The sequence below is a fragment of the Morone saxatilis genome, unplaced genomic scaffold (assembly GCF_004916995.1).
Source record: "Morone saxatilis isolate NCDOM2014 unplaced genomic scaffold, NCSU_SB_2.0 Contig22, whole genome shotgun sequence".
NCBI lineage: Eukaryota > Metazoa > Chordata > Actinopteri > Moronidae > Morone > Morone saxatilis.
Window position 1 is genome coordinate 16,756,461 of NW_023339785.1, and position 10,502 is coordinate 16,766,962.

At 41.2% G+C, this 10,502-nt stretch overlaps 1 protein-coding gene across 1 annotated transcript in view; it reads left to right on the plus strand.

Annotated features, from left to right (window-relative positions):
• The window catches only part of LOC118333348 (BTB/POZ domain-containing protein KCTD16-like), a 10,059-nt gene extending 6,649 nt beyond the window's left edge, over positions 1-3,410 (plus strand). The window contains exon 2 of the mRNA XM_035668943.1: positions 2,913-3,410. Coding sequence (XP_035524836.1) covers positions 2,913-3,364 — 452 coding nt within the window. The 3' untranslated portion in view covers positions 3,365-3,410. The remainder of the gene's footprint in view (positions 1-2,912) is intronic.
• Positions 3,411-10,502: the final 7,092 nt, after the last annotated feature.

Here is a 10,502-nt window from a genome sequence, read left to right on the forward strand (position 1 = left end):
GTGACCATTCCAACCCTGGTAACTGTATATGTGTGCTGGAGAATGTGTCTAAGATCAGAGATGTAGTTCACTACATATGAGCTCACTCCCTCACTGAATGTGAATGTTTAACCTGTCAGACAGTATAATGTGGCTTTTTTCACCAAACTAATCAGGGCTGATACTCAGTTTTTCTCCCGTTTTTGTTGGTTTCACAAACACAATCAATATAATTGTGCAAGACTCAAGCAGCAACTGAAGCATTTGAAGATGATTCACACTACTCAGCCCCCCAGGAGTGTGTTGTGTTTGGGCAAAGGAACCAAGTATGTTGATCAAATATGATATTTCAGAAATTAAAACGTTAAGTGGAGTTTATTTTTTTGTCTGCAGCTTGTGTCCAAAAAAATGTTCATTTATTTAGACTGAGGGCACAGTTCACATCACCGCTGAGATTTGAATGTGAAAGGCAGACAGCTTCGGGTCACTCAAGTCAAAATCGGAAATAAATTGCATCATGGTGCAATGACAACATGAAACTGCTGAGTGATGAGTCTTTCTTCCTCTTTATTTATTTTTTTGCCTCTCAATTTTCAGCATTGATTACATGACTAAAGCACAGAGCTGCCCTGCCGTTAAAGAAATAATAATCAGACGTCCTTGATGAGTCAGTTTTAGAGGCACAGACAAAAACAAACACACTAATGTCTGGGAAGAAACCCACTGACATTTGAGTTTGACAGAGCCCTTAGTCCCCATCATGTCCTACTTTTCTGCCATTTAAAACCTTTTAATGGGTTAAAAAAAACGTGTAATTTTAATCTAACAACCAGGCAGTTGAATTTCCACAAAGCTCTGACCTCTTTCAGGCATGAAGACAAACATCCCTGCTTTCATTAGAGATGGAGAGGAATTTGAGGATAGCCTGTGTGACACGCCTGCATCCCTCTGTGCAGAACTCGACTCCCTCGCTCTGTGTTATTTATGAGAAGTGCTCAGCCTGACACATCCTGAGTCTGGTCTGAGGACCAGCCCCAGTCTTTTAATGTGGTTGGAATATGATCTCTTAGACTGGCAGTATAGATCTGAGAAAAAAAAAAACATTGCAATCAATGGCTTCCCTGAAAAGATACCAAATGGTATTATACACACCCACTTGTTTAAATGTACCCGAGAATGACTGTGTTTCCTGACAAGGCTCTCAGTTGTTTCCTGTTTTGGCTCTGAAGGGGACATCAAAGCTTGACACTACGACACTTTATCCGAAAACACACCGTTTGTGGTTTGCATTGTTCATCACACAGATTTGTTGTTGCATTAAAAGCTATATGGCAACAGTCATTTCCATGTCCATGCTCCATTTAGATAAATCGTTGTATAAAACAAACTGCAATCCCAGGTGCTTCTCTTCCCGTCAGTGGCTTTAATACAATTCATTCTCCTGCATAGCCTGAAAATTTGATGATGCTATTATTGGGTGTTGGCTTCCTAAACGGGTTGCCCCTCTGGACTACAGCATCCATCCATTTAGAAACAATGCTCAGCCTCCCTCCTCTTGATTCTCCTCGCTAAAGCGCCTGCATCCATTTGACTGGTGCTGCTCGTCTGCTGGATTCAGCTAGATTCATTTTCTGTGGGGGGAAATTGGTGCGCTGATTGGCCTCTTTACTCATGGATTAGCCATTAAAAAGCTGTTAGTGACTCTCTCACTATCAGCTCAATGCAATCATCGCACCAGAGATAAGGTCATTATTACAGTGTGCGCAGAGAGGTTAAAATCCCCATTGAACTCTGTTCAGTATAAATTGGTGCATGCACTGGAAGGAGGTAATGGACAAATCATTGCTCCCTCTGAGACTGTATCATCACATTGGAAAAAGCCATTAAGAGTTTTTTTGAGTATGTGTACATTAGTTTATTTCTCATACACTGTTGTTTATATTACACAGAGCACAGCAGTTTCAGCACATTTATACCTGTTAGTACATCTCAACGAGACCAGAGTTCAAGGATATTTTTGGAACTGAAAGACAGCTACAGTGTTTACTGTCTTTCCTTGAATACTTCACAAGCCAGCGGGCAGTACACTACAGTATTTTTGGTTCATAATTAAGAGTGTAGGAGGATGTGAGATGAGACACGAAGTAGGTACAAGAGGAAGAAAGAGCACTACTAAAAATCCTCTGCTGCTACTATACCTGGTTCACTTCTCATCCAAACTTCATGACAGGAGGTCAGGACACCTGCAGGGCCTGCAGGTACATTTATTCACTCCACTAGTCACTGACCCGGTTCTGTTACCACCCAAGATAAATTATACTTTCTGTTTACCTGCTTTTTCTACCTTGTTGCCTCCCTAAAGGTAGAAAGCGCCTTATCTGACTGAGTGTTCTGAAAACACACACATAATACACCACCTTCTTAATACAAGGCAGTCAGGTTACAGTTCTAATAAGAAACTGCGCCGACAAAGCAGATTGCTTTGGCTCTGAGACAAGCTTTGCCTTGGGAAATGGGAAAGGTCTTTTAGGGAGCCGTACTGAAGCGCACTGAGCTCTGGGGTTCTCCATATCAGAGGAAGCAATATGCACAGCCCACCAGCTCTTTGAGATTCAGCAATTAAATGTCAAAGCCAATAAGCTGCATGTTCTTAAATCTGTACCCCCCTAAATACCCACACACGGCCACACACACTCATCTGATATTCGTTTAAAGAAATTTGTATGACATTGGAATTGTTGTGTAGGCATTTGTCAGCATTTGCTTGATCAGTGCAACTGTTTCTTTTGATTACAGCTTGAATCTGTCACTACACACACAGCTGGGATTTAAGTTTACAGTGTGTTTCTGCATGAAGGAAGGTCTTGGCATAACAGAAAATGTACTGCACATGCTCAAAACAACAAATGTGTTTTGTGTGTGTGTTTTTCTAGGTGGGCCCTCACGATGGCCGTCCTCTCACTGTGACTGCTGCTGCAAGAGCCACAAAAGCGAGCGTGAGGGAGAGAGCGGTACTTCCTTCAACGAGCTCTCCACCTCTTGTTCTGAGACCCAGTCAGAGGCCAGTTCCCCTCAAGGAACCGTGGTCTGTGGCCCCGTGAGCCGGCGGGGCAACATCCAGACGCTGGACCGTCCCATGCCTAAAGGACCAGTTCACATGCTGCAGCAGGCAGAGATGCGCCGCAAGACGGAAATGCTCCGTGTGAGAACCTTCGGGGTCCGAGAACGAGAGGCTGCAAAGAGGAAAGCGAACAAAGAGAAGATGACTCCCGAGCAGGAGCTGGAGAAATGCATCCAGGACTTCCGGCGCATTAGGATTCCTGATCGCTTTCCAGAGAGGAAGTACATGTGGCAATCAGAGCTCCTGAGAAAGTACCGTCTCTAAATATGAGTGTGAAGAAGAAGAAAGAAGAAGGAGAGATGATAGTGTCATGTCAACATGAATGAAGAGTATTATCTGCATAGGCAATAGACAGCACCCTCTAAGACACATACTGTATTAGAAAAAAAGTAAAGAAACTATGGCCACTTTCCCGCCAGCATGACTAGCTGAGCACACAAGGTACAAGGCAGTGTGAGTCCTTGATCTGTAAAGTATGCACAGTGTTGTGTATGATATGCACATGTGTAAATCAGGTTTCTCTGGGGCTTACATCAGTAACCCTGTTCTTACTACAGAGAGTCGGGAACCAGTCAAACTAAAGGCTACTATGTCACTAGTTGAAGCAACAAAGCAACCTCAGGGGCAACATCGTTTCAATCCATCAACCTATCACATACTGTATGTGCAATTGCCCACAGTAGCTGTTTTTTAAAAAATGGATGTACCCAGATGGTGCTGTGAGTTAGCAATGGAATATCACTTAAACTCCACTGATAACACATATACTTGTAGTAGGCTTTGATAACGGCACTGCATGTCATTTCACCCTTAGCATAATTATGCAATATCAAGACAAACGTTCAATTCACTATTTTGTGTGTTGGGTATAAATGGTGACTGAAATTAACTTAAATGAAGAAAGCACTGCCTAGATCTGTAAAACTTTTTGTCCAATGTTGTCATTATGTGTTGGATAGATGATGTTGTGTAGGTATATAATGCCAATGGATATTTGACTAATCCTTGATTGTAAGTGTGCAAAAAAGCTAATAAATGGGTAAGAATTGTATTTATTCATAGTTCTAGTATGCTGGAGGCTTGCTGAATTAAACAGTCAGCTCTCCATATGATAATTACCACACTGATAACCACGCAGCTGTGCAAAGGGGAAAGGCCTTAACTTCAGTTTTGTTAGTTATTGTCATTTTTTTTAGAACATTCAACTCTTGAAGTAAAATGTTGGTGGGGATGGCTTTGAAACGCAGATACCAAAATCAAGATGTTTTTTTGTAGATAAATAACTTGTTGCCACTTAAATTGCATTGGTTGTTCCATAAGTAGACCCATACACAGGTAAACAGCTAATTCAGGAATTACCTCCAGTGTTTCACTTTATTTGAGACAAAAGATTTTAATGTATTTATGTACAATTTTAGATCTGTTGTGTAGGCAGATCTAAAATTGTACATAGATAAATAAAAATTATCTATTTGCAATAACTTTAAGTAAAGCTTTAGGTTTAGCTTTTCTACAACAGAGGTGAGTTTAAAGTTAGTCCCAGGTTGAATTTTACTACCGCAGCATATTTCCATGTTTCTCTGCTCAGAGGTGACAGGATTTAGAGATAGTGTGATTTGAGATTTTCCAGATACAGACTCATTTGTCCTTGTGTTTCACCCGCCATCACCAGCCAATCAAGCGACCCCACACAAAACTGCCGTCATTTAAGAAGTGAAATAGATCCCCTCTTGTTGACATTTTAATGTGTGCCTCATCCTCTAGAGAGGATCGCAAGGAAACGGGAAGAGAACCATAGCTGTGCATCACAAGCACCATTTATAGAGAGCACTATTTTTAGCGAACAGATTTCTGCAGTGTCGCCACATTGCATCCGTAAGGAGCGAGGCTTGGGGACTAAATTGCTGCAACCCCAAAAACAGCCAGTGTGATGATAGATGAAGAAGCTCCTCTCATGGGACAGTAAGTGTCCTCCAACACAAGTTCAAAGGGGAAAAAAAGCTTTGTTAAGGCTTTGGTATATTGTTTCCCTGTATGCAGAAATGGATAAAACAATAACAAGATTATAAGTATATGACATATATCCCAGTAGCCCTCCTACCCCTGTGAGCTAAGGCATAATGCAAAATGAAACCTATGATCCTGGTCAAGAAAGACATGAGCCTACACCCATATGTTACAAAAAAAGAAAGTTTAAAATAATCTCAGGGCTTTTTTAAGTCTCTCTTTAGCTGCTATTTAACTAAGATGCGATATGGGTTAGGATGTGAATGGACTTCCAGAAACCCATAAAAACGGCATTAGATTCTTAATACCCCAGCAGAGAATAAAATAGCAAAAACCTTGAAGGGGACTGTAACATAATGAATTTGTCAGGGATATAGTGACCGGTCTTCCTCCGCTCAGCTCCCAGACCCATATCTCTTCCTCTCAGCCTCCATTCAATAGGAAAGCAGCATGAACTCTCTCAGTTTGAAATCCAATGCCCCTTTCCCCATCTTTGAAAACCAGATGCGCTTTGGATGGCATTTCGTTGCGCACTTAGCACGATCTGAATCCTAACACCCTAATGAAAAATCAATGAATCTGTTTTTGCATATCAAATATACACAACGTCAAAGTGTTGCCTGGCCTGGCCTGGCCCCGGTGACCTTGCTGACCTATCTCACAGAACCACCTAAACCCAGCCATTGCCACTCTGCCTTCCTTACAGATCAATAACCTCAGATCCTGGCCCTGGCCTTACGGTCTTTATAAACAATCAATAACCAACATCCTCCTCTTGATGCAAAGAAACATTAAATCTTCAATCAGAAAACATCACTGCCACCGCTAGCCGCCCTCAATTATCTGGCAGGGTTGCCTGCAGGCCTTGCATTTCCCACAACAGCTTTCTTTAGCATGAGACAGGTCTGACAGCGTAATTACAGCCCTTGTATTAGAAAATTACTGCAAAGCCTGTGGATTCAAGAGTGGGAGAATTACCCTGCTTATCAGATATTAGGCGACCAGAAAAGACTGTTATTCACACACGGAATAATAGAGGCATGATGTAAAACCAAGCAAACAGGATTTCATTTTTCCAACAATAAATATAAGGATTAGACTCTGTTTTATAGACTACAAGGTTCGGAAGAGACTGTAATTCACTTTCTCTAATGTTGTAAATCCGAGGTGATAACTGGTGTTATTGTTGCAATGTGGGAGATGTCTGGATTTATCAAGGCAGGCACAGGATAATTTCTGCTAAGCTTGAAATCTGGAATAGAAAGATGAATGCTATTTATCTTTTTCCTCCATATCCATAAATATCCAGACTCTTAGTGGGAGAGGTCTGGTTGCCTGAAGCACATCTCCATAAATATCCAAGACCAACATGTTTTTCTGCTCACTCATCTAATTTTAGATGAGTGACATCTCAGAGTTTCATAAACTCCGGGGAAGTGAATGGAAATGTGGCTGACTAACTGAGAGACTTAGGGTCTTTCTCCTGAGGTTCACATATTTGTTATTTGCATATGTGTTCATCATGGTGGCAAAAAAGGGTATTCCCAGGACTGTGCTACAGTTTTTCATCAAAGAAGATAATGATTAGGTGTAAATGCTTTTGGCTCACTGAAAATCTAAGATAGATAAAAGATAGTTTTATGAATTTAAAATGGAAAGATAACTTAGTTACTGAAAAACATTAACGTTCTAGTGTCACAACTCTGAGGCCCAAATGTCCCATTAGTGTCACTTCATTATTTATTTGTTAAAAACATATATGTCACAGACTTTTATGACTGTTAACAGGGTAATTTTCTCCTTTTTATTCTCTTTTAAGCCACATTGTGTTCTGATCTGTGGTTATGCTAAACCTACATGCTGTGTGCTCATTCATGAGGAGCCTGCAGGGACGTTGTTAGAGAAATGGGAGCCAATTTACAGCCTTGAAGCACATTTAGGGTCTTACTTTTGTTGTGACTGGCTGGCCGACTGCAGTTAAGAAGGGAGGTGCACACTAAACTTAACAATAACAAACTGAACTGTATTAGACTGAGAAACAATAAGCTAATGATTGCAATGAGGTGTAGAAGTCTGGATCAGTGGCGTATGAAAGTGCATGTGTTCAGAGGCTAAAGTGAGGTGCATGTTGTAGCATAAAACAAAATAAGGCAATGCATGGAGCATGATGAAGGGTAAAGGGAGCAACACTGGTGTCTGGGCAGGCGGGCTACAGTAGGAACTGACCAGTTAATGCGAAGATACCTCATCTCCAAGACCTACAAAACACACACACACACACAGTACACAGGACCACGGCTCTGGGGCCGTCACACTCTGGCCTGATTCTGCCAATGGAACAGATTACAAATGAGTCCAGGGGGAGATATGACAAAATCACAGTGAATGTCATAGCATTAGCCCCTGTGTGAAACTGGGAGAGATATCCTGCGTGGTGGGACTTTACCGCTAAAATGCAAATACATTATGTCTGTGGGCCCCCCATCTGTTTTCATCTAATCCACTTCACCATTTTTCTATTTATTTTTTTAACCATTAGGTAGAAATCCACATATTAGCTTATTGATATTGGACATATTCCATCATGAATGCTTGGCTTTTGAACACTTAATTCAACAGTGCTAATTTGCTGCCATTTACAGGGAGTCTTTGCAGGAAAACAAATGGCTAAATTTAAAGGGACTGTTCACATAAACCACAAAATACATAAATCCTAATTTACCAAGTCTTCAAGTCGTGAGATTTTGTTTTTTTTTGTGCTGGTTTCGAGATATCTGTCTCTGTCTCCTGCCTACAACAAAGGTGGATAGAATTTTGTTTATCTTGCTTAAAGCACTGGAAAATTATATTTAAAAATGCAACAGAAACATCAGAGAAAAAACAAACGGTGTCCTAGTTACTTTGAAGAACTGACAGACACCTCTATGAACAGGTTTCTGTGGAACTACTGAAGAAAAAAAAATCCCCTCCATTGTATGGAGGTGGTACCTGAATACTCAATATTAAATTTTTTTATTTTGCAGGGGTAAATTAGAGTGACAACCCCTTAATTTCTGGTAGTCAGTAACCACAACATGTGTGATATTAATTAATTGATTTATTTTTTTTGCTTGTTTTGTTGTTTTTGTTTTATGGACTGTAAAAACATTTCAGTGCGGAATAAATGGTAATATAGTATATACACTCTGCATGCTAAATCTAATGTAAGCGATGAAATACGACAGTCCTGTAATATATACTACCTTCATGATGGCAGAGATGCTCATGATTCAACTTTATGATCATTTTGGAGGATGTAGTTTGTGGTGCTGTCAAATTGTGCTGCGCTTTACTGAGAGGCATATCTAATATTTTGACCAACCCATCTATACCAGAGAGGACAAAAAATGAAAAGGCAGGAAGTTGTGATGCATTTATGATGAAACAGCTTAGTCAGGGTTAGGATTAGAACCCTTCAGGGCACTTTACCATGTTTTCTCCACTGGAAAAGAACCTTAACAGGCATTTTATTATGTTTTATCCAACGCAGGGGAATCCAAGAGTTCACTTTTGCTGCGTTTTTTCGATTGCCCCCCTCCACCCATGAGCACAAAATATTAGAAACACCTCACAGTATAATGAAATTAAATTCAAGAAGGTAAGATTTATTGCAAGCCTGGCAACTGAGTCTATTTATTTATTTATGAATATACACTCAAAGGACCAAAAACTATATGGGCCTTCCCTCAAACTAGGCCCTTGGTTGTCAGAAACCCTCACACTCACACACACACACACTTCTGGGGACATTACACAGACTTACATTCATTTCCTGGAGATGTATTATAACCCCAGACCCAAAAATCAGCTTTTTTCAAATTGGGGACACAGCATTTACCCTCAGTTGGACAAGCCGTCCCCAATTAACTGTTCTATAGTCTGAAATGTGTCCCCAAAGGTAGCCTAAGTCAGACACACACACACACACACACACACACACACACACACAGATATATACTCTATACTGCAATGACAGGTGTCAGTCAATAGTGCTGACTTCAGCAGGCATTGAGTCCACAGCGAGTCAGCGTGCACTCCTTTGGCGCCTTATCTCCTTCCTCAGCTCAATGCTCTGGCGCCAGCACTGAGGCGCAACACCGAACCCACAATCAGTCACTTCCTCCGTAGACAACCACTGTCAGCATTACAGTTAGTTATCTGTATTATCTGCACAGCTCTACATCTTGTTGGATATTCTTCCAACACCCGTGGGATCCATTCAGCACAAAGACAAGGATTCTGAATCCAGGTGCAAAGCTTCTAATTGGGCAAAATATCCAGGGGTCCTGAGCAGCGAGTGGGCTCACCTGGGCTCCCCCAGGGACAGAGAGTCCACCAGTGGGTAAATCAAACGAGGGTGCAATACAGAAGCCACTCCGCCGCCTTGTTATGGGGTCAGTCAAGTGAACTTTAAGCTCCATAGCATTTGTGCAGGTGTACACGCTTTTTTTTTAAACGGTTCCTCTTGGCAGCTTCAAGGAGGCTGATTTACAGCCAAAGTGTCTTCCACTCGTCATTTTCCCCCTCATTACCTTATCCCTTTCTCAAGGACTGCTCTGGAGAATATACAGGCTCAATTAAGCTGTTCTGACCGGAAATCCCATTGCTCATAAATCACCTCCAAGGGCTACTGATCAGCGCTGCTACACCACAGAGTAAGGGAGCTCACAGTGGTGTGTGCTGCTCGGTAGGGCAGCGGCTACTATAAATCAAAGGAAGAGTACAGAGTATATTGCAGAGGATAAAATACAGTACGACACCGTATCATAAATCTGTAAAATAATCACTGATTGTCTGTGAGCTGTGATATCAGACAATGAATACAGCAGGACAAGTAAACAGTTATGGTATTGTGGGAGAATGGACAAGGACTTACTCACCCTCTTATATCCAGCCAGTCTGTTAGGAGGCTGAAAATTATGGCAGGAACATTTCATACTTTGAATATTTTACGATGGAGTTTGTGAGGATGTTATTATAGAGGATTTCACTTCTCTGTTGAGGCAGATTTTGTACAGTCAAAATGTGCTATACTCAGCTAATGTGTCGGCCTATTAAATAATCAGTAGGGAAACATTGTCTTAATTCCTCCCAACATTTTCCCAGTGCTGTGCAATTAGAATTGCATCCCCGAACCATACCTTGAGGTGCCATTGCTTTATAAAACATCCTCAAATAGCTTCAGAGCACTTTTCCGCATATGTAACCCTTTTTAGCATATAAGCGAGATAAAGACTCGGTTCACTGTTAATTTCTTTCATGCCTTTTAACGAGGGCCTAGGGAGAAACCCAGCCCTGAATGCATTACAGAGCTATTACTGTATAAGGAAATAATCTCAGTATTAAATTTAAGCAT